The sequence below is a fragment of the Lagopus leucura genome, unplaced genomic scaffold (genome assembly GCF_019238085.1).
Source record: "Lagopus leucura isolate 7727_CA_CO unplaced genomic scaffold, USGS_WTPT01 Super-Scaffold_100019, whole genome shotgun sequence".
Lineage (NCBI taxonomy): Eukaryota > Metazoa > Chordata > Aves > Galliformes > Phasianidae > Lagopus > Lagopus leucura.
Window position 1 is genome coordinate 1003923 of NW_024962273.1, and position 24319 is coordinate 1028241.

The window sequence follows — 24319 nt, forward strand, 5'->3', positions numbered from 1 at the left end:
GACAACCCACCACTACTGAAGATCAATGACTGAACTACAAACCATGTTGGATCCACGGTGGTGACTATCTTCCTCTTCTACAAAGACTCCTTGCTTCTATTTCCTATCTTTTCTATCACCCTTCTCCCCTTCCCCATCTCCCTGATTAAGATTTGTAAATATACTGGTTGGACCAACATTTGAACCATTGTTTCTTAATCTCACATCAGGTATACATTTACCAAAGAATCTTCTCTCCCTCCTATAAATTGTAGCAAGACAGTGTGGCACACAAATGCCTGTTTATCCAGCTCTATGAGTGAAGACAAAATACCAGTGGCTTTAAAAAGGGCTTCCACAAAAGAAATGAGGGAATCCCCATCCCTGGGGGTGTCCCACAGCTGTGGGGATGTGGCACTGAGGGACATGGTTCAGTGGGCATGGTGGGATAGGTTGGGTTGGGAATCCTAGAGGGTTTTTCCAACCTTCGTGGTTCTGTGGTTCTAAGTATATTGGCCAGGAAAGGGTGATTCAACAAAATGTACACCCAAACCAACAAATAAATCAGCAGAACGAGTAACAGCTGCCATGGAGAAGGCTGAAATTTAGTATTAAAGTTAATACCTCTGAATTTGAAAATAAGCTCAAAGAAGAACGCATTAAACATCTGTGACTGTAGTACTCAACTCTCCACTCAAGTCATGTTAAACATCACCCCAAGGATTCAGAAACTAATTTCTTACCTGGGGATATTATATAGAAGAAGTCTTTAAACTCATCCATCCAGACCTCTGCCAGCCTCCTGTTGTTCTTGTTGATGACATGTCCTGTGCCACCAGGGAAGGTGTAAGGGGTTGCTTTACGGAAGACGTGGCCAACGTGTGAGCATGTGACAATCTCAAGGGAGCCACCACACTGCCAAACCTGAAACGAAAACATGCAGAAAAGGTTGACTGAAGCCAGCACAAAAGATGAAAAGCTTACAGCAGGAAGAACTGATAGGTTAGCAGCTACCTGCTCATTTATTTCCCCAGGTCACAATTCAACTGGGAATTTCAAACTCAAGTTTAAGGGGAACAGTAGGGACATACTATCCCTATATTCAGCACTCGTGAGGCCGCACCTCGAGTGCTGTGTCCAGTTTTGGGCCCCTCACTGCAAGAAAGATATTGAGGCCCTGGAACGTGTTCAAAGGAGGGCAACAAAGCTGGTGAGGGGTCTGGAACACAGGCCATATGAGGAGAGGCTGAGGGAGCTGGGGGTGTTCAGCCTGGAGAAGAGGAGGCTCAGGGGAGACCTCATTGCTCTCTATAACTTCCTGAAGGGAGGTTGTAGTGAGCTGGGGGTCGGCCTCTTCTCTCGTGTCATCAGTGATAGGAGCAGAGGGAATGGCTTCAAGCTACGGCAGGGGAGATTCAGGCTGGACATGAGGAAGTATTACTTTTCAGAAAGGGTGGTCAGGCACTGGAATGGACTGCCCAGGGAGGTGGTGGAGTCACCGAGCCTGGGGGTGTTCAAGGAAAGACTGGATGTTGTGTTGAGGGACACGGTTTAGTAGGAGCTATTGGGAACAGGTGAACGGTTGGACTGGGTGATCTTGAAGGTCTTTTCCAACCTTGGTGATTCTATGATTCTATAATTCCTGAGAGCAATAAAAGCACACAGACCTTAACCACAAAGTGAAAACTTGTGTGAATGGCACAACTGGTTGCGTGATCTTATTAAATACGTACAAACCACTGCCTCGGAAAGGAGTAACCCTGTACTATGTTTCCAAGCATAGGGTTTGAATGCTGACCATGTATTTGAGTTTTGAAGGAATACATAATGTTCAAAGAAACAAAGAAGAACTTTTACAATCTATCTACCCACATCTGTAGCTTTTAAAGCAGAATCGAGTCCACGACCACACTAGTGAAGGCACAGCAGACTGTGGTTCATATTGAACAAGAAGCACTGGCACCTCGAACATCACAGATATCCCCAAATCTACACCCTGAGCAAGCTTAGAGCCTTCAATACGTCTGCACCAGTATCAACAATCCTTTAATCCTGAGCTAGGCATCCTGCTGGTAAACGAGGTACCATTCTTCTGGCAGCTCAGTAGTCTTGGTGTGATGTACATCAGCTGCCGCACTCCCTGCAATCTGCTGCCTCTCTAGGTGCTGGGAAGAACTAGAAAAGGAACCAGCAGAGGTTCCAGGTCCAACTGGACAGAACGAGAGGCAGCTGACTGCAGATGTGTACAGATTCCCAAGGGATGCTTATAGGGCTACCCAACTTTCTGCTTCTGGTTGGCTGTTCTGACAGTGGTGATTTCTTGAAGCTCTCCCTACACCGGGGCTCACTGACAAGTTTTGGCACCAACAAAGGTACCGCCAGCTTGCCCAGCTTGTTACCCAGGCTCATCCCCTCTTTGCAGTGGTCTCCTGCTAAGCAGGGAGCAGGGCTAAAACTCACAATATCTCTTCCTAACAAGAAGCAGGGCTTAAGAATCGTTTGGTGTCTTAAGATCACTGGTACAGCCTTGTAATTAGAGCTCCTCGACACAGACATAACAGTTACCATAGAAACTTAATGCAGATTTTGTTTAATTAGGACTAGATCCTTTTATATGATTTCATTAGTATGCTAAGTGATGTACTCTGTTGGGATGAGCAACGACAACATCAAAATATTCTGGTGTTTAACATCTTGTGTTTTGCAGCTCAGTGACAACCAGTCAGCTCAGGTGAAACTTCAGGTCGGTGGGTGCAGCAAGAAGAGAACACTTATTAAACCCAAAATATGCACTGCTGATGTATTTACACAGCAACACAGCAGCAATCCCCCACACAGGACAGCAGTGAACACAAACAGTTTGAGGGGTATTTTAACCTCTGCCAGTGCTGTGATCAGTGCTCTCACAGCTTCACCCCAACCCTCCTTCCTGGCAGGAGGTTCCTCCCATACTAACACTTTTATATGTGTGTTCTGCACATTTTTAAGTGTATTTTTGGCTGCCCTTGTTACAAGCTGCTAGCTACTGCAGTTGTCATAGGAATGCAGATAAACCTGCACACTGCTCAGAAGGGCTTTCATTTTTTCAGCGTTACAAGAAAAAAAACCAACCAGAAAAGCCTACAACAAAACCAAGTTTCCTGAATACTCACTGCTAAAATGACTCCTTTCCCCAGGCTCAGAGTGGCTAGAGCTTGCAGGATCACATTGATTTGGCACAGACAAGCATACAACAGCATACAATTCATCACTCTTCACTGCAAGCTCCTATTTGCCAAGATAATTTATCCCATTTTAAGTATTGGCATTAATTATTTAAAACTACCTTTTGATCTCAGACTTTTGGCAGTCATTCCCATTACTGCACAAAAGGAGTGCATTAAACTCCATCCCGTTTCTGCACAGCCCACCTTTGAGATCCTTTGCCCCTTCTGTCATTTTTGTATGCTCAGGTAAAGCCACTTCCCACCCGCCCATCATAAATACAGAAGGCTAATAATGATCAATCTGTATGCAGATAAAAATAACGCATTAAAATGAGCAGAAAAAATACTCATGCAGGTTAGCTGATGGGTCGTTTTGGGTGGCTCTGCACTTGTGGTTATTGCAAGGAAATGGCTCTCCCAGGAGCCAGGCAATCTCCTTTTGTGACAGGATATGTAAAACTAAGTCCAAATGAGATAGACAGCTTCTTAGAGCTTGGATTAAAATAAAACTAAAGTTTCAGGCTGGAGAGATTTAAGGCATTTGATTTTGCTGTTTATATGTTAATGACTTTGTTTACAGCATTTTAGAAATATTTACTTCCATAAAAGATTGCTCTTTTTAGTATACACTACCTAATGTGTGTTTATGGATGGTGGCATTAGATCAAAGCTCTCTTGCATTCCCACAGGTTGAAGCTGTGCTGGAATATCCCCAGTGACTGCTGCAACCAGAAGGTTAACACTTCAGCCTGAGTACGTTAAATGAGTTGAAGTTGCTGGCTGCTGCGCAGTGGTGCATAAGGGAGAGTTAAGAAATACCTCTAATGTCAACCCACAAACCTCCACACTGAAACTGAGTCGGCATACCTTGGATATTTTCCCCCATACCTGTACAGAGGTGCATTTTCAGTCTGTCTGTGAGGAGATTGGAGCCACAGGACCATTAAGGCTGGAGGAGAGCTCTCAGATCCCCAACCCCACTCAGCCACCCCCCCATGCCCACTGCCCTCAGTGCCACATCCCCACAGCTCTGGGACACCCCCAGGGATGGTGAGCCCCACTCCTTGGGCAGCTGTGCCCTGCCTGCTCTTTGGAGAAGAGATTTCTGCTGCTACTATCCAATAGGGACCTCTCCTGGTGCAACTCGAGGCCATTGCCTCTCATCCCATCACTGGTTACCCAGGGCTTTATACATCCCAACAGCACTCAGACCACAAAAACTCACTTCCAATGTCACTGCACTCTCAAAGGTAAGACACCTACATGCATGTGACCCCTCCAGCCCTACAGAGTCACATCCTATTGTGCCCATAACAGCACAGCACCAGTCTCCCTGCCATCCAAACCAACAAACATGCTAAGCTTGCTTACCAAACCACAGCCAAACATGCTCCCATCCCTGTAATTCTGCAGCCAGAAGAAGAGCCCTCCCATACCAGCAGGCTGAACACTGGCTGCTGCTGGTCCCTTGTCCATTCTGCAAGCAGGGCACTGCACTGGGTACAAGCAGCTATACAGAAGGCTCTGGGGAGACCTCATTGTGGCTTTGAAGGGAGCATAGAAACAGGAGGGGCAATGGCTGTTTGTGAGGGTGTACAGAGATAAGACAAGGGGAACGGTTTTAAACTGAGACAGGGGAGGTTTAGGTTGGATATCAGGAGGAAGTTTTTCCACACGCAGGGTGGTGACCACAATGATCATCTAATTTCAACCTCCCTGCTAACCACCTAACCAATCTCCTTCATCGATCAAGCCCAACTGATGCACTGGGTTTCTTTAAAGAGAAAGGCTCTAGCCATATATCTCCATACCACTAGTTTAAGGTTTTTGTTGACTTTTTTTTTTTTTAATAAAAATACATATGTATATAAAGAAGTTTTGTTATGTGCATACATTAACTCTATTAAATATTTCCCATGCAGCTCAGCAGGCTGGACACCCACACATGCTCCAAGCACAGCTTGGCCTCCACTCCAATCCTACACAACCTCCCAGCTCTGCAAACATGTTTGTTCTCCTCTCTGAGTGCTTTCCCAGCCCGTAATGCTCCCTGAGCTCAGTGGGAACCCTCCTGCAGATGCAGGATGGTGCTCTGCAGCACAGTGCACACGGAGCTGCGTGGGGCAGCCGTGCCACCAGGGCTCAGTGTTTTACACTGAAATTGTGGTGCTCTTCCTCAGAACGCAGTGACATATTTCAGACTGTCTGCTGAGAGAATGCAACAGCCTCAAGCTGGTTCTGGGAAGGATTTTTTCTATGCACCAAGGAAATGAAGTGACAGCAAATTGCTGCAGGATTCCTCCAGTCGGGGTTGAATGCACATCTATTTCGGTGAACAAGGTGAGCTTCACAGGGATGCTCAGCAAAAAGGGCAGCAGCACCAACCCACAGCATCAACCCAGGAGAGGCACGTGGCTGATACCCTAAGGCTGTGCTATTCCCTGCTGCAGGGATCTCTTCTAAAAAGACAAGAAACAAACGTGCTGCCTTAAAGGCTTCTGCTGAGCATACGCTTCTACACACGCCTGCATCCCGTGTGCATCCAAGGAACACTTTGGAAGGCTGTGCACCAAGAAAGCTGAAATCGGATTTAAAACGTCAACACTCAGAGTAAGTCTGTCTACCTCTCCATTTTACTGGAAAGTGAATGATGTGTACTTAATAGAAAATGGCCTGAAGATGCTTTCAGGTTCTCAGCTGATCTCCTCTAGAAATATCTGCTTGACAGAACCCTTCAAAGCCTGCTCTGTCAATAGAAAACATTCCACCAACCAACCCTCGCTGAAAACAAGAGAGAAAAAATGGAAGAAGAATCTACCTGTGCAGTTCTGCGGGGATAGGACAGGTGTGGCAGGTTTTATTTTGCATACTTACTTCAAGTGCAAAAACTGTGATCCACCACAGGCATTAAAAGCCATTCCCAGTATCGTTCCTACAGACTATTCATTGAAGACTCAGTGTTTCAATTTTCCTTTACACCTGAAGGACAATCACTAAATGCATTTCACTCCATCAGATTCCCTCCTGTCCCAGGCAATGTACCAACCCTCTCCTGCAGGTAGTGCCATCCCATGCAGTGTAAGCATCACGGCCACAACTCACAAGTTCAAGCCAAAATATATGCTTTCAGAAACACAGACATCAGTTGTTTTTTAACCTAGACACATTCATACCTTGTTTATGTCAGTTAGCATTTGCACCATCTCGCAGAAAGCCTCACTTTTCCATACAAAGACATATTCTAATACATATATATCATCTCAGAAGTGCAAGGTCAAAATTTCCAAGCAGTTACAAAACGTTTCATGCAGTAAAAAGGACCAAATACTGTATTGAGACATCCCCAAATAGCTGCAGCATTACAATTAACCCACGACTTGCATGGCAGCTAAAACACAGCGGCCCTAACCCCAATGTAGGAACTGTTACAGCAAAAGTGTTTGTTGACAGAAAATGAAGGAAAACGGCAATTACCCTAAAAGACATTTCAAGATTCTCTCCACCCCAGATATCCATTCCTGCATCGTAAGATCCTATCTCTTCAAAGTAGTTTCTGTCAATAGAAAATAGGCCACCAGCCATAGTAGGGGTCCTAGTTGAAAACAAACAGAAAAAAAAAAAAAGGAAAAAGAAAAGAAAAGAAATACCTTTTGAAAGACACTGTGGAATTCATCGCGTGATACTACAGCACACATCTCCTCAGACATTTTGACTATCAATACATTCTACGCACAGCAACTTCAATACAAAACACCACGCGGTTCCCCCGGCTCTCTGCCATGAGTTTAGGAGCACTGCAACAGTAAAGTGGATGGAGTTTTGGCACTGCATCCAGAACAGCACTTAAATCCCATCTGAGATGCTTAGAGAAGGGAGTTCAATGCCTTAGCTTTGCCTTAGAGGGAGACTGAATGTGCGGAACATTACTGGGCGTAATCTCTCCCAACAGGATTAGGGATCCTTACAACGGGCAAATCCCATCAGCGTGCAGCTCCTCCTTTAAAGCTCCTCCTGCCCAGCTTCCCCACACCGATGCCTGCTCCAGGCTTTGCAGCACCCAATGCCTACACCAGGGCCAGCAGCAAAGCCCTGTGCTCCCACCCAGCCCTGCACACGCAGGCTGGGAGCTGCTGGGACGCGGCTGTGCTCACAGCACTGGGTGCTCACAGGGCAGCACGGCCCAGGGCATTGCTTTGAGCACTCTGTGCGGTGCTGGGAGAGGCCTCTGCGCCCTGAACCCACACACACCACCGCCACGCAGTGCTGCAGCTGTGGGGCAGCGGCTGAAGGCTGTGTGGCAGAAAAGCATCTGAGGATGCCAAGCCAACTGACCGTGAGCATGCAGGGTGCCAGGTGGCCAAGAAGGCCAACAGCATCCTGGTTGTGTCAGCAGTAGTGTGGCCAGCAGGAGGTGACTGTCCCTCTGGTGAGGCTGCACCTCGGTGCTGCGTTCAGACTTTGGGCCCCAGAAAGACATGGAGGTGTTGGAGCATGTCCAGAGAAGGGCAGCAGAACTGTGTAAGGTCTGAGCACAGTCCAACGGAGGATGCCTGAGGGAGCTGCCATGGGTGTGGAGAAGGCTCAGGGGAGACCTCACTGCTCCCTACAAACCCTGAAAGGAGGTTGGACTGCGAGGGAGGGGAGGACTCAGCCTCCCCACAGATAGCAGTGACGGGACAAGAGGATTCCACATTGCACCAGGGGAGGGTAGAGTGGGTATGAGGAAGAATTTCTTCTCCAAAGAGCAGCTGGGCACTGGTAGAGCTGCCCATGGAGGGTGGGGGGGTCACCATCCCTGAGGGAGTCCCAGAGCTGTGGGGATGTGGTACTGAAGTACATAGGCAGTGGGCATGGGTGGGCAAGGGATCCCAGAGGTCTTTTCCAATCTTAATGGTTCTGTGATTCCAGGACAAGACAGCACCAGCACCTCTGCCCATCTGAAGTGCAGCTTCCACACTTAATGTTTGGTGATACCCTTATGCAAACACTGCTATCAATCATGCTTCCAGGATTTTTTTTGCAAAACAACAAGTCAATAAGAATGGTTAACGTGCAATTCAGGAAAACTGATTTAATAGAGCTGCCTGCAGTCAGCTGCTATGTGAGCAGGAGCAGCCTGCAGCCCCAAGCTTACCAACATTTCCTATTTTCCCCATGTCCCCAGTTCAGCTCAGGCTGCCCAAGGAGGCTGTGGATGCCCCATCCCTGCAGGTATTCAAAGCCAGGCTGGATGTGACTCTGGGCAGCCTGGGCTGCTGGTTGGTGACCTGCACACAGCAGGGGAACAGTTGGAACACAGTTGAAGCACAGTTGGAACTGGATGAGCACTGTGCTCCTTTGCAACCCAGGCCATTCTATGATTCTATGGATCATTCCAGCCTGTTCCACCTGGCCCCAGCACAACCTTGCCTCAGAGCTGAGATGCTACCACTGTAAAATGAGAGAGCTGAAAGAAATTTCTGTGATTGGTTACTTAGTGTATATGTCTATGCAAAACTTATTTAAAATAAAACCAAAAGCAGAGTCAGCACTTGGTTTACTCATAGATTCAAATGCCTATCATGGATTAGAAGTCACTGTAAAAGCAAAGGAACCACTGTATGCCACAATGTTAAATAACTGAGGTGCAGCAGGCAGAGCTCGTCTTTGCTGAGTAAATTTAATGTTGCATAAACAGAACTGCAGAGCTCTCACTGAAAAACAGCTGAAACAGTAATTTGAGCAAGAAGGAGCATCTCTGCAGATTTTCTCAGTTTTGTGCTTATTAGCTCTGTTTTGCCTACTTGGAGTCTCACTAGCAATACGGTGCTATGATTAATGCTAGCCATCATTCCAACCCACTTCTCATTTTCTTTTAGAGACAGGTCTGCCTTTCCTTTCTGTGACTGTGAGCAGCAAGCAGGATTCCCATTCCCATGCTCGCCCCATTGCCTTCCCATAGGGAAGAGCACAGCAGACAGGTGTTTAAGCCCCACTCTGCTGCACCCCAATGCTCCCAGCACCAGCTCCCAGTGCTGCTCAGCCCAGCACCAGCCCACATTACTTGCCCAAGGCAACCCCCTGCAAAGACCTCAGCCCACTGCTGCCCAAAGCACTCACCTCAGCACCTACAGCACCAGCCAGAGCCTAAGAGGACAAATAAAATGAGGTCCTCAATCTTGTGTTCTTTCCTCTTCCTAACCAATTTAATTTAGATTTTTTGGAACTATATACGTATATCTGAGTATTTTTAAGTACAAGTCTCATCAGTTTTCTGTTCCAAAGCAATTAAAGGCAGATATGGCAATATCCGTAGAAAAGTGCAGTGAGAAGTGCTTTCTGGTTGGGATCCTGCAGCTGTAGGATGAGTTGGTTGCACAGTGATCTCAGCACAGTGTTGCACCACCACTCTGGCAAATCACAGAAGGAGCACTGAGCTCACCTGGAGGCACAGGATGTGTGAGTACTGCTTTGCAGTGGGGAAAGCAGAGCACACCAATGAGAGATTAACTGAGACCACTGGGTTTAGCACTCCATGAGCATTTACCACTAAACCTGAGAGACCTGCGACCGAGCTGCACTGCCCAGAGCCCTGTGCCAGTGTCCTCAGCTCTACCTGTGCAGCCACATGGATTCTGCCCCCAGGCAGCCCAATGGAACAGGAGGCTTTGCACTTCAAGTGATGTGTTTTGCAAAGCAATCAGGTGTTACTCCAGTGACAGCATAAGTGACAGCATTTAGAGAACAGGAACAAGACAAAATCTTTGAGGAACTTTAAAACAGCCATGAGCAACAGCAATGGTCCTTTCCAGCTGGTGCTGAAGCATTACAAGAAAAAAGTAAGGGGAAAAGTGCTAGGGGCTGAGGTGTGATGGTCAGCAAAGGAGTAGTATACATGGGAGCAGCCATATCAGAACCCATTCTGTCTGAGGCAGGCGTTGCTCATTGGTATGAGAGGAGAGGCACCTATGAATTCTCACTGTTCTTTTTGCTAGAAATATGACAAACAATCCAACTTTTCTAATAGATTCCATTAAGAAAGTGCTTTTACAGCCATACTGCACAATAGGGAGATGTAGGATGTCAGAGTCACTGCATTAATTAACCTTTTCCCATCAATTCCAGAGATTCCTGCAAGGACGGATATTTCAGTGGGCTGAAATACCTGATTTGTGAATTTAAGAGCTTCTTTAATTCCTTAAGCAAACAAACAAGCTGTGCTGCACATCCACTAATTAGAAAGGATCGTGTGCTTTCCCCTGAGGATAACACACGGTCTGTGCTTAACTCCCCCTTGGGATTAATGGTCCCAGTGATGGCCGAAACCCAGTGACCTCTTAGCAGTGAGCTACTCTGATCTTTCCATTAAAAATTGTATATACAGTAACATTATATACACGAAAAATACATTTTATAGAAAATAATTAAAAGAATCACAGCACGGTTGGGTTGGAAGGGACCCCTCAGCCCCAGCCCTGCCATGGGCTGGCTGCCCCCCAGCTCAGGCTGCCCAGGGCCCATCCATGGCCTGGGGCACCACGGCTCTGAGCAGTGCCATGGCCTCACTGCACTCACAGGCTGATGATGTCTAATCTGCATTATGGCATTAAACGTAAAAAGTCACAGTAGGAATTTATCATTGTTATTACGACAGGTAAGAATTTGAGTAAAATACTTTTTCTGATTACATGGCTTTTTAGTGTAATAAAACGCAGGACTGGAGTGCAATGATTACATTACACATACAAGCACATAAGTCACTGATCTTTATGTATTCTGGGCTTATTCCATTGATTGCGAAGAAAGAAAGATGAATGCACACATATTCAATCTTCATGAGATTGAAATAATGTTATAGAACGGGGAAGGCAATGCAAAAAAAATGAAGTCAGCACCTTGTTCCCAAATGGTTGGTGTGGGTTTGGCTTTGGCTTATTTTTGGCCTCTCATCTTTAGAACAGACAAGGAGCAGCATTTGCCAAAAGCCTTCTGAACTCAAATGAAATATTCGACTTTTTCCTCGTTGGATGCAGAGTTCATTTTTGTGATTCTGACACCTCAAGACTGATTTACTGCCACAATCTCTCGCGTTGCTTTTGATAAGCATTTCCAGATAGTGGCCAGCACTGAAAGCAGCCAATGGCTTATTAAATGCCATTTCCCATATGAAGACTGTTACACCTCTTCTCAGTGCTCACCAGCTGCCAGTGTTTCCAGGAGAAATCTCACTGCTGTTTTGCACCAAAAAATCTCCACTGTGTGTTCAGAAAGGGCACCTGTGCCTAAAAGCTAACAGCTTGCATCCCAGGCAGCCCAATTACACCACCTCTAGAGCCACCACCTCCCTCTCAAATACTTGTTACAGGGCTAATTAGAGGATGTGCTGTGTTGTTCATTAACTCCTGAACCTTCACTAACACCCATCTTCACCTGGAGGGCTCCCAAAACACCAGGCAAACACCAGCTACAGCCATCGAGGAAAGGATGAAAAGCTGCTTTGCTTTAATAGGAGTCAGTTACGTGTATGATTCTGGATTAACTTTATGTACTGCTTCCCTTCTGCCCATCTTTCAAAGCTTCCTGTGTCAGCACAGAAGGGCTGGAGCAAAGCCAAGGGTGTTGGAGGAGCAGCCAGCAGTGTCAGCCAGCACAGCGTGGGGCCGTGCAGCTCGTTATGACAATTAACACTGTGAACCTAACACACACTTCAGGCTTAACTGGGTAAGGAACTGGAAAGCAAAGTGGTTCCAGAGATGGTCTGATGAGAAAGAGATGTAAAACACCCAGCACTTCTCTGACCCCAGGCTTTGAAAGAATTACAGTGACAGATTTTGGCCACTGTCAGTCACAGCAGATCCGAAAAGCTTTTCTGTGCCCACCCTCTGTCTTACCTGGAAACTCTGCAAACCTTTGCTGGGAACTGCCATCCCCTGAGCTGCCTCTCTCTTAATCTGCCTGTCGCCCACAGTCAGGGGGTTTACAGCACCAGAATTCTTTCTACTTCATCATGTCTCTTTGGACAGGTTTGAAACCATTACATCCACTTATTACAACTTAAAGTTGTTTTTTTCCATTTTCTTTTTTTTTTTTTCTTTTTTTAAATTTTTCTTTCAGTTCTCATGGAGATGACAGAAGCTACTGGAGCTGAGCAAATAACCCATGGCAAGTAATGCATTCAATCTGCTTGGTTTCAACTTCATTTAGAACTGTTCTCGAGGTTTTGTTACAGACTTTGATTTCAGCAATTAGAAGGAGGTCAGGAAGGCTCAGAGGAACTCAGGATATATTCTTAGATCAGTTTTGACTGGGTATGCACTGCCATCACTGTCATTTTATAGGCAGTATGTATTTTAAGAAGTGCAGACCATAACCAAATGCTTGGATTAAATGTCCAAAATTTCGCATTTCAGAAATATGCTCTAATATTTGTTTTAAATCATGAGAACAGTAATGTCTGCAAACAAGTTCAACAAGGCTACTTGCAGATAACAAACACAGAAGGAAGCTCAATACTTAGAAAGCAAGTATTATTTTGAATTATTGAACGTTCTGAAGGAAATATTGACAGAGTTTTCTCAGCTCTGATAGTTATCTGATAGTTACATTACAGCATTAAGGACAAGGCAGATGTTGGTGCTTTCTGCCACAGCTATCTGGTGTGTATTCTCCAATACTGCAGCAAAACCTTCAGTATTATCATCTACGTACAGCAAAGCCAAACACCCCAGAACTCCATTTCCCCTCCTTACCTTACAGGCAAGGTCCTGTCCCCCTTCCTCCTGTCCATCTCCCTCTGGGGCACGGGATACCAGCGGAAGTTCAGCTTCCAGTTGAAGCCTCCATAAGTCATATCTGACCCAGCCATGTACTCAAACGTGTCATCACTGATCACGTCGATGATGGGGCACACAACAGTCCTCCTGTGAGGAAAGAAATAAAAGGCATTTGAAAACGAAACTGTTGTTTGAATCCCCCCACTGTTTTATTCTGTGGCTCCTCTGCAGGAAAGCTCTGTTCAGCAGTGCCCTGTGACAAGACATGGCATAAACCAGAACCCAGGAAGTTCCATATCAACAGGAAGAAAAACTTCTTCACCTGGATGGTGGCACAGCTGCTCAGATTGGTGAGCAGTCTCCTTCTCAGGAGATATTTGTACCCACCTGGACACTGCGTGCAGTGCAGCTGCTGTAGGGAACTCCTGTAGGGGTTGGGCTAGGGGGCTCCAGAGGTCCCTACCAGCCTCTATGGTTCTGTGGTTTAGTACGTCAGACAGAAATTGTATAGAATCCTTTACCTTCCTGCAAAATAAATCTTTAACAAAATTCTTCTTTTTCAGATCAGTGAATGTTTTTCTGCTTTTTTATTGCTTTAGCAGCACGGTGCTCGAGGGATGGCCCAGAGCCCCAGCTGATGTTGCAAGGACCTGCTGTCCCCCATCCTCCTCTCACCTGTCCTCCCGGATCCTGGCCAGCAATGGCTCCAGCCAGCCACGGGTGCACTCACAGTGTGCATCCAGGAAGGTGACCACCTGCCCCCGGGCAGCTGCTGCCCCCCGCAGCCTTGCACGGATCAGCCCTGACCGCTGCTCCATCCGGAGGATCTTCACTGGGACCTCCAGCTTCTTCACATAGTTCTCCAAGGAGGCCTTCAGAAATTCTGCCAAAGGCAGTAGAAAAAAAACCAAAACATAATAATAATAATAGAGAAACATTAATTGAAGGTGCCGACGTCCTGGTGCTGCTGCCCTGAGCTGAGGTGCCCTAGGCCATGGATGGGCTCTGGGCAACCTGAGCTGGGAAGCAGCCAGTCCACACCTGGGGCTGTGACATCCCTTCCAACCCAACCCAACCATTCCATGGTTCTATGGCCTTTAAGGTCTCTTCCAAGCCTTCTATGGCTCTGTGGCCTTTAAGGTCCCTTGCAACACAACCATTCTATGGTTTGATTATCTTTAAGGTCCCTTCCAACCCAACTGCTCTATTGTTCTGTTACAGCTAGGTTCAGCAACTCCTGAGGGCTCCAAATGCAGCTGCAGAACATGTGTGTCATGCTCTGCCCTGCCAGGGACCAACAGTGGCACAATGCAGGAAACTGACACGTGTGGAGTTGTTTTGAAGAGCAAGAGCAGAGCTATAGAGGCTCATGCTGCAACTTAGCTCTGTGCAGCCACAAAGCACACATCCATGAGTGCACATCAGGAAAACATCACAGAGATAAAAGGATCTTCAAGTCACAGTCTGTTTTCCAGTAATAAATCAGCAATCAGTATTGGGTGTAAGATGATTACACTTCTGCTCATTCATATATGGCTTAATATGACTACAGCTATTCCTGATAAATTGCACCGTTTGGGCCCTCTAGGACCAGCCTTTGGGCACAGAGAAGTAACAAGCCGCCTGTATGTTTTCTGAAGCAGGGAAAACCAGCACAGTGACTACAGTGAAGTTAGTGCTACATGGAGCAGAAGTAAAGGATGGCTTGGCTTGCACCCTCCTTCCACTGAATGGCTGCAACTGGATGTTACATTTGGCTGCACCGGGGAAAACCTCTCATCGTCCCATCCATCCCAGCTATGGGATATGATCCCATTTGGGAATGCAGCAAAAGAGAGACCGGGGAAGGGATTCTGCCTTCTGCAGTGACCAAGCACAGCACAAAGGGCTGCTAACCATTTCCTGCAGCACCCACCCCTCTCGCTGGCATCGTCCACCAGGATGATCTCGGCAAGCAGGCGGCGCGGGGAGCGGGCGACCACGCTGTGCACAGTGCGCAGCAGGGTGCTCCAGGCCTCGTTGTGGAACACGATGACCACACTGGTGTTTGGGAGCTCGTCAGGGTACACTTTGGTCTTGCACCTGCCAAAAAAAGTACAGGAGAAAGAAAAAAAAGTGAATCCAGAAGATCCTTAATGAGTTCTACGGACAGGAAGGTCAGAAGGAATCCTCATACGCGTGAATTCTTTAGGAGGAGCTCCTCCAGTAGTACATCAAACCTCTCTGTTAAGACCCAGGAAAACAAATGATCCAGGTCCCTGCAGCAAAGTCAGCTTGTCCATATGGTTTCTTTCATAAGCATCATCTACTATAACAAAACTCACTTTAATCTCTTCTTCTGAATCACTGCCATTAAAAAAGTACGTGAAATCGTGATCACAGCTTTCAAAATGCGAGGTGAGGTGATAATACAGAACACTGAACATCACTGCATTCTGCAGAACAGGCAAAAGGTTCACGAGATAGTCACTGAACACCAGATCTGACTGCAGAAAGTATGGTGTTAATAGAAACCATAGATACACAGGCATGTGTATGAACACATGTATAAATACTCGCACACACAGAGCTACATAATGGCCTTCTCATCATTTGGATGGAGACCACCATTCAGGTCTGCTGGTCACCATCCCACCTTTCTAACTTCAGCAACCTTTCTGCATCTAGACATCGTGATTTGGATTCAGAGTTCACACAGAAAAAGTTCATCACTTGTTATCAGAGTCTGTTGTGATAGAACAAGGGGAAATGGCTTCAAGTTGAAAGAGGGTAGATTTAGGTTAGATAAAAGGAAAAAGCCTTTTACAGGGAGGGTGGTGAGGCACTGGAATAGGTTGCTCAGAGATGTGGTGGATGCCCCATCCCTGGAGACTTCCAAGGTAAGGCTGGACCAGGACCTGGGCAACCTGACCCAGCTGTGCATTGCAGGGGAGCTGGACTAGGTGACCTTTACAGGTCTCTTCCAATTCTAAGGATTCTATGATTCTGTGATCATCCATGACAACAGAGGTGCCTAAAAGAGCAAAAGCTCAGCAGAACAGTGTGTCCAAAATCAGACATTCTGAACTGATTTAATTCCAAGGCACACTGAATGGGTATATACAAAGCCAGCATAAATTCTGCTTGTCCCACAATTCACAACAACCACTTGAATTATATTTAGAACAGACTCAATTTTGAAAACTGGGAGAGAGCTGCTCCATGGGACTGTTTACAAACGTCCAGACACGTGCATCAGCAGCTGAAGGCCAGGACACAAAGAGGCAGGCTAACTAACTTTGATCACAGAATCATGCAATCTCCTGAGTTGGAAGGGACCCATGAAGTGTCAAGTCCTTCTCTGGCAGCCCTGGCTCCATTCACAGCAACAGACTCTGCTGTTCATCCCCTCCTTAGCATCCCAGACACTTCCAGGCTGGGATTATCCCTTCTGGGGGAGGATTATTCAATTTCCAAATGATTTCATTCTGCTGCTTGGCTATGTATAGTTACTCAGGTACCTCAAGCGATGAACTGGGATTTGTTGATATCTGGTCCGCTCATCAGAGACCAAATTAAATCTATTCACTCTGCTTAATTTGGGTCATTTGATTTCAGTAGAAAATGTAAATGCATGTACTTTGTCTATATTATGGTATTAAATCCATATTTCAGTAGATTACTGCAGTGCTCAGCCCACCCAGAGGAGCATTTAGTCTGCTCCGGGTAGCAAACTGGGGCCCATGCTGACTTCCACCCCACAGCATGCAGTCATCAAATCTGAAAGGTGCTCTCAGAGGAGCAGTTCTACAAGAAGCTCAACTTTCCTCAGCTTTCTGGGAAGCTCTGGAAACACGCCTGCAAAAGTAAAGGGCTGGCTGTGCAAAGGGGAGGCCAAGAGCAAGGCACCACCCTAAGCAGCAACACTGTGCACAAAGATAAAATTGGGGATTGTCTACATTTGTGCTTTAGCTATCACTAATGTTTTGGTATGCTTCTTGAGCTCAAGGGATAGTTCATGTTGCATTTTGTTTTATTTCTCACAGAATATTCACAGAAACATGGAATGGTTTGGGATGGCAGTGACCTTAAAGACCATAGAACCACAGAATGGTTGGGTTGGAAGGGAGCTTGAAGTTCATGCAACTATAGAATGACTGAGTTGGAAGAGGACTTAAAGAGCACAGAACCATAGAATGGTTGGGCTGGAAGGGGCCTTAACCATCACAGAGCCATGGAATGGCTGGGCTGGAAGGAGCCCACCCTTGCTGTAGGCTGGCTGCCCCTACAAGCTCAGGCTGCCCACAGCCTCTCTCCTTGAAGTGACCTAAGGATCAAATTTTAAATGAGCAGCTGCTCTGGAGCAGACAAACTGCACAGGCACAAAGTCATTAGTGCGTGCTAATTGATGAGTGTAACAGAGGTGATTCCTGTACTGGCTGCTGGGATGACCTCAGTCCACAAGCACCGGTCCCATGGTGAGAACATTCATTGCCTGGATTCAGTAACTCCATGAGCTCGCGGACCTGTTGGCTACCTAACACTTGCAAGCTGCTCACGTATCTCCCATGGAGGCTATGTGCTACTCCCTGGATCCTATGCCAGCACTCAGCTCTGGAAGCTAAACAAGACGTCAGTACTGCTTCAGCCATGCATCATGTGTGTAATCTCCATCACAGCACCGCTCACCTGTTTGTAACCATATGGAAGATAACATCTTCCCTTCATTGCAACCACTGCACTGACACACACTGCACTTTTTCTGCTTCAGGAACACACAGCTTGCTGAAGGAGAGGTAAAGGTAAGCCATGCACTGCTCACACAGCCATCAGATCCGAGGACTGCCACTCCACCACCTCAAAAGTCCTTACAATGCACACCAGTTGTTAACAATGATCAATGTTAACTGATGCTGGCATGCTGGCAAGACTTCCCCAGAAACACTGGCTTTCCTTCTGCACTCATCAGATGTTACTTTATAAATACACATGAAGTAAATACAGCTGTTTAAATGCAGGAAAAACACATTTTCCAAGATCAGTAATATGGAAACAGTGAGACTATTTACCATCCCTCCCGTTGGCTGTGTGCAAATTGCACGAACATGAAGGGCTGTGCTGTGATTTTTCTCTTCCAGAATTATATTGAGGCTCTCAGGAAAGAAAATCAAGGCAGAAAATCATGCAGGAAGGCAAAACACTTGGAGGGAAAATGAGAACGTAACCAGTAAGTAGAATTTATTATGCAGTATTTGTGATACAGTGCATTAGGGAACATAAAGAACTGTGTTAAATAGATGTAGTTTATACAAGCTGGGGGATTTTGATGATTATTTAGTCATTACCCACTATTACCTTGCATTACTGAGAATATAAAGATGGAAACACATAGAAAAGGCTGGATGTTGGTGCAATCCTGGATGTGTTTTCTAGAAGCTGCACTTTGGAGCACCACTGGCCACCTGCAGTCAGCAGTGCTTCGTTTCTATGTAAGTGATAACATTTGTGCTCAGAGAATCCTGTTGTCTGAAACACAGTTCTCTCTTGTATACTGAATACAAGACCTGTGAGGAAATTTAAACTGCTATAAGGAAATGCATGGTACAACATTATGAGCAGGAGAAAAGCTCATTGGAGCAGCTGCATAAAACAAGAGACTTGATTTAGGCCTAATTTGTCACCTCTCCCCACTGCAAACCCTACCTCTGCCACCTGCCCCATCACTTCAGCACACACCTGTTGGAGCTCTGCTTCAATACACTCACTTGAACTGCCCCAGCTCCTGTTTTAAAACTGAAATTAATGCAAACGAACAGTAAATAGAAAATAATTGAAGAGGAATTTATTTCACTTAGAGTGCCAGCACTGCAGCCGCGCTGTCTCACTGACTTTTACTGTATCAATAAGTCCCAGTGCCAATCAATTTTCACAGCCAGCAGATGAAGGATGTGAAGATGCATGAAAATTGTTTTCCGGTGTTTCATTACAGAGTGCAAGCAGGTTTGCACTTGGTAGGAGCAACCCTTCACTCATCCCTCCAGCTATCAGTGCTCATAAAGCTCCAGGTATAGCCCTGAATATCAAATATTCCTCTGGGATTTTCCACCCAAACTCTGCTTTGAGATCTTAAAAATCACTTCCCAAGTTGTTTACTGAATGCTCATAGTTATTTTCATGTTGAGGAAGGCCACAATTACACAACACAGCATTATTAAAAGCAAAGAACCCGCAGTCAATACTGCAGATCCGCCATCCTGAGCCTTCCAGCAGACAGCTCAGGGGATTTTCACCTTAACTCCAAGTGGAAGCATCAATACCCCCACAAACCTGAACACAGCAGCAGTTGTTGTCTGGCATGCAGCTTAATTCAGGACAAACCTGTAACGGAGCTCACAACTCTTCAGATAAGGCTTTCCTGGACAGCTTTTCATCATTAGTTTTGCTCCATTTCCAGCACTGCTTTTTATGATAGCATTGCTGAATCTTCTCCATTTTACAATACCAGGCTAACCTCAACCTTCCATTACTTTTCGATGTATCCTTCAAAGTATTTTAGCAAGTATTAACTCTGTATCCCCAAATCTCTTGCTCACACCTGCAGTACAGGAAACAAGACACCACTGTGTCCATCCCAAAAGGTCTGGTAGAGCAGACATACCCTGATGCTAATGCTCTTTATAAGGCTCTCCTGGAGCTCTCACTAACAAAGGGAACTCTCTCTGCATGCCATCAAAGCACAGGAGTCAGTGGGGTGGGACAGCAACCCACAGAAACATGGCTGAGCATCACACCTGCCCTTACCAGATGGGCACAGCCCCACTGCAGCCAGATGCTCGTTGGGATGCAGCTGCAGCTTCTGCCACCTGCCCAGGGCAGACCCTTGAGTTCTGGCTGCAGTTAGTATGGGATTTATGCTGCTCTAGTCCTACAGCAACCCCTTTTCTGGACATAACTGACAGCACCATAAGCAGTGTTGCTCCATCATGAAGCAGTTATTAAGGAAGCATATATAAAGAAGCCAGGACAACCACCCCCACACAGCCAAGAGGTGGCACAGCCCTGCTCTTGGCCACCAGCAAGCACCAAAACCTGGCCAGCACTTAGCCAAGCTCAGGGTACCTTCCCTTCTCTCCAGCAGCACTTCTGCCCTTTTGGTACAGAGAAGTTTCCCCCATTTCCAGAGGAACAACAGCAAGCCACTTGGATTTAACCCTGCAGTACAAACACAGCCTTGCTGAGCACTCACACTTTCTCCTTCTCCTCCTGCACGTGGTTGTTTTGCTGCTGGTGCCTGACCCGAATTGCCTCCCCTTGTGCCTGTGTTCTGTCACACAGAGCAGGCTCTGTTTGGCACACATGTAACATCCTTGTCTCTGCACTGCTCACTCCGTGCCAAGACCACAAACAACTGACTGTCACTGTGATAAAGTAATTGGAGGAGCAGCATTTCCCACTAAGCAATAACAATGCAAAGCCAAACAAAGCAAAGCTCTGGTCTTACATGGCTCTAGGAGCAACCCAAAGTCCACCTGTGAGAAGTGCTCACAGCCTGAGCACACCTGGCAGAGCTCAGAGGTCCCCCTGCATCCCTCATTCCCTATGAGCGCTATGGCACCGTAGCATCTTTAAATTCAGCAGCAATCCCATACATAAGGACCTCAAAGAGGCCAGAGCTGCTTTGGAAGCGTGGGGGGCCGTGAGCTCAGCAATTTGGAAGAAGCTGATGGGACTGCAGGGGCTGTAGGCACCTCCTGAGGCACTGCTGCTAATCTGACACCAGGAATTGCCTTCCATGTTGTGCAGATTACCCATGGGCACCTTTCCTCCCTGCAGGCAGTCACCCCAGGTAATTCTCCCTCCACATACACAAGGCAAAAGAATTCCTAATGCGTCATTCACATTTTCTAGCTGAAAGCACTGATTAATTTCTCTCTGACCTTCCTTGTTTAAGGATGGTTTAGAATTTCTCTATGCATGACTTTATAAGCACAGTAAAATATTTAAAAACAAGTTAGCTGTTACTGATAGGAAGCTGCAAGCAGGTAAAACCTGAACACACTTCAGTGACCACTTTGAGCTGGAAGAAGAAATAAGGCAACGCTTCATGGCATGAGACAAATGGACTAGATGAGACCATCAGAAATCAAAATAATTGGCTCTCCCTTCTCAGGGCTGAACTGGATGCTCCCTGCCCAGGCACAGGGCTGGAAGCACTGAAGGACTTCAGGCAGCGTTGGCTGCTCCTTCTTTGTCCTGAGTCCCTTCCCTGCTCTGAGCACACAGAGCCATACAACAGCCAAGGCTCTGGACTTGAAGAATGCAGCACAAAACCATAGCACTGCACTCAAGCCAGACTTACAATTAAGAAAAAGCTGAAGCTAAGCAAGATGACAGTGAAAGCACTGCTTCTGCTTCTCATGTTTGTACCAAGCTCTTTCTAAGAGGCCTCCTAGACATGCAATGACCACGTCTAGACCATGTTGGGACAAACCCACCACCAAGTGACCACCAGATCTGCATTGTAGTAAGTGCCAGAGCAGCAGCTGAGCACCTTCAGTCCTTGAGAAGTGTCCTTACTGCTTATTATGACTACTGCCTCAGATTTAATAACGGATTCTCTTACCTTCATCTGAAGTGGCACTGTTGGGCTAAGTCCCTTCATATTCCCAGGTATCCGTAAGTCGCAGGCAACAAGGCCAGCCAGATCCGAGCACGGCTGTCAAGGATGACCCCCCAGAAGGGCTTCTGACAGCATAAAGATTACTCGTGCAGGTATCTGACAGCTCACAGCCCTGCCCAGTCTGCTGGATTCTATGCAGCACCTCTGACACTGTTGTTACTGATAACGGGCACAAATTCTGCAGGACTGCTGCTTTTACAAAAGGTTCTCCAAAGCAGAAAAATAAAAGCCTTTTTGTTATGTGAGCTGTTTCTGATTAGAATATGCACGCTTGTAAGCAGAGACACAGCACAACAGCTGACTTCAACCTAAATTTCCATGATAAGGAAATCTGATTATAAAGGCTTAACAATTTGCAGAATAGCACTGGCAACTCATTCTTTCAGAAAAGACTGAAGATAGATTTCCCTACACTGGGGAATATGTTTAGAAACAAAATTACACATTTCTACATTTAATTCGACTGCTCATAATTAGGCATTGATTAACACCTTCAGGCTGGCCATTACCAGCACAACTCAGGCTGTGGGCTGAGATTCCTTGGCATAGTGGGAAGCAAGAGACACAGCCTGAGTGCTGCTGAGCTCATCAGCACCAGGCAGCAGGGCAAGTCCTGCCAGAAAACTCCCTGGCTCTGAAAGAAACATACAAGAACACACAAGGCTCAGCCACCCACATACTGCAGCACACCTCCAACCCCTGGCAATACAGCAGGTGCTGCTGTTGCATACTGAATGCATTAGCCATAAAACTCATAGAGTCATAGGGTTGCAAAGGAGCACAATGCTCATCCAGTTCCAACCCCCTGCTATGTGCAGGGTCACCAACCAGGCTGCCCAGAGCCACATCCAGCCTGGCCTTGAAAAACTGTATTCTTCCCTAAGAGCAAAGCATTATAAATAAGCATTTGGAACAGTTTAATCCTCCTTAAAGACAGGATGTGTAATTGTAATGAAAGAATTTCAGAAGAGAACAACAAAAAGATGCTTTTTTTTTTGAAATCCCAAAATACTTTGTCTTTTCAATGCAGATAGAGTGTGAAAGCTTTTCTCATAAAAGAAATGCACACAGGCACATTTGTCTCAGCATTACACATCTCATCTCCCTTAGACCAAGCACAGCCATTCACTGAGATGAACACTTTACCTATTTGCTCATTATTCCTTCTCTTTTCAACTATCACTCACAGGGGGAGGACACAGCTTTTGAAGCCCACCAAGCAGTCCTTTCTTGGTTCCTTCCTGCACAGGGAAGCGCAGGCAACAAGGAGCAAAGCAGCAATAAGTAGTAAAGCTTTCCTGGTGCTTTTGCTGCACAAAGTTGCATCTCTGCTGGCAATAATGTTAGGTGCTGTTCTATTCAAAATGAGCATCACCAGATTACAAATGGTCATGCACTGGAGAAGCACCGCTCATGTTGCTTGTGAACTAGGCATGGTTTTTAAGGAACAATTATGCTATTTGCAGACACAAATAAAATGGGTGGGAGGGAGGTAGTATTTGTTTGATTTAAAATTCCATAGGGACCTGTAGAATTTAATTGGAAAGAAATCACAATAAGCAAGATTTCAGCTAAGTGACAAATCTGCTTAAAAAGTAGAAGGAATGGAAAATTTTAGAGTATCTGGCAACTTGCCTACATTTAGATCAGCTCATATTTTTCTACATTTGCATTTCTTGCAAGGTGCAGCAACTATAATGCTAGGATACAAAATCATCCTTGGGGCCCTGGGCAGCCTGGTTTGGTATTAAATGTGGAGGCTGGTGGCCCTGCCTGTGGCAGGGGCATTGGAGCTTCACGATCCTTGAGGTCCCTTCCAACCCAATCCATTCTGTGATTCTATAACCCCTAAAGAGCTGTGCAAAAACAGGAAACATGGGGTTTTTCTGATCTATAGCTCTGCCTTCCAGTTCTCCTAAATCTGCCCACGCTCAGGTGCATCAACCCATTGCTGAGCCCAACCTAAGGAACTCTGAGAGCAGGCAGAACCTCAGTGGCACTGCAGAGCTGGGAGATGGACAGCAGGGCAGCACAGTCAGTGCCACCCAGCTGCCAGCACAGGTGCCTGAGGACAGATCAGTTATTCACTGCCTTGTTCACCTGCTCAGAGAGCAGCTGCTGTGTAGAACCTCTAATCTTTCTGTTCCCATCACGCTGAAAACACATCAGTGCCTTTAGCAGCTGGGTTTCTGCGTCTTGCTGTTAGCATGTCTAGTCAAAAGAAGGCATGGTATGGATGTCAGCAATTCAGCAACAGGCATCAGTATTCAGTGCCACAGCCTGTAACTGCACCAAACCACTCTGGTTTAAGTAGCTGTGCAACCAGGCAGGGCAGAAGTGCCAAAAATGGGAGTTATGTGGAGAGGTCACCTCTGAGCATCCTTCCATGAATGGCAGATGCCCAGAAGGTGGGGAGCCAGCAGCAGTCACAAACAGGCTATCAGAAGTTATCAGATTTAAATGAATAAGCAGACTTTAAAGTCTTCCCATTTAAACAAGTGCAAAGTGTTCTGAAAAAGATTCTTTAAAATGTGATTATCCCAGAAAAGCCTACAGGCAGAACTAATAGGAAGTCACACTGTGCAGGACAACTTCAGGCACTGGTAGTGTTGTCTTCTTGTCAGAATTAACATGTCAACTTTTCAGTGCCAATGGCTTAATTACAAAAAGCTACAAAATCAACAACAGTGGGATTTTTTTTTAATCACTTTAACAGCTTAAAG

General features: G+C 46.2%; 1 protein-coding gene across 4 annotated transcripts in view; it reads right to left on the bottom strand.

Moving 5' to 3' along the window:
- Nucleotides 1-24319, bottom strand: part of GALNT13 (polypeptide N-acetylgalactosaminyltransferase 13) — an 80439-nt gene that overhangs the window by 24330 nt on the left and 31790 nt on the right. For all 4 annotated transcript variants that reach the window (XM_042877797.1, XM_042877796.1, XM_042877795.1 and 1 more), the window contains exons 5-9: nt 14853-15019; nt 13613-13820; nt 12914-13084; nt 6660-6777; nt 723-903 (exon numbers count right to left, since the gene is read on the bottom strand). In XM_042877797.1, coding sequence (XP_042733731.1) covers nt 723-903; nt 6660-6777; nt 12914-13084; nt 13613-13820; nt 14853-15019 — 845 coding nt within the window. The remainder of the gene's footprint in view (nt 1-722; nt 904-6659; nt 6778-12913; nt 13085-13612; nt 13821-14852; nt 15020-24319) is intronic.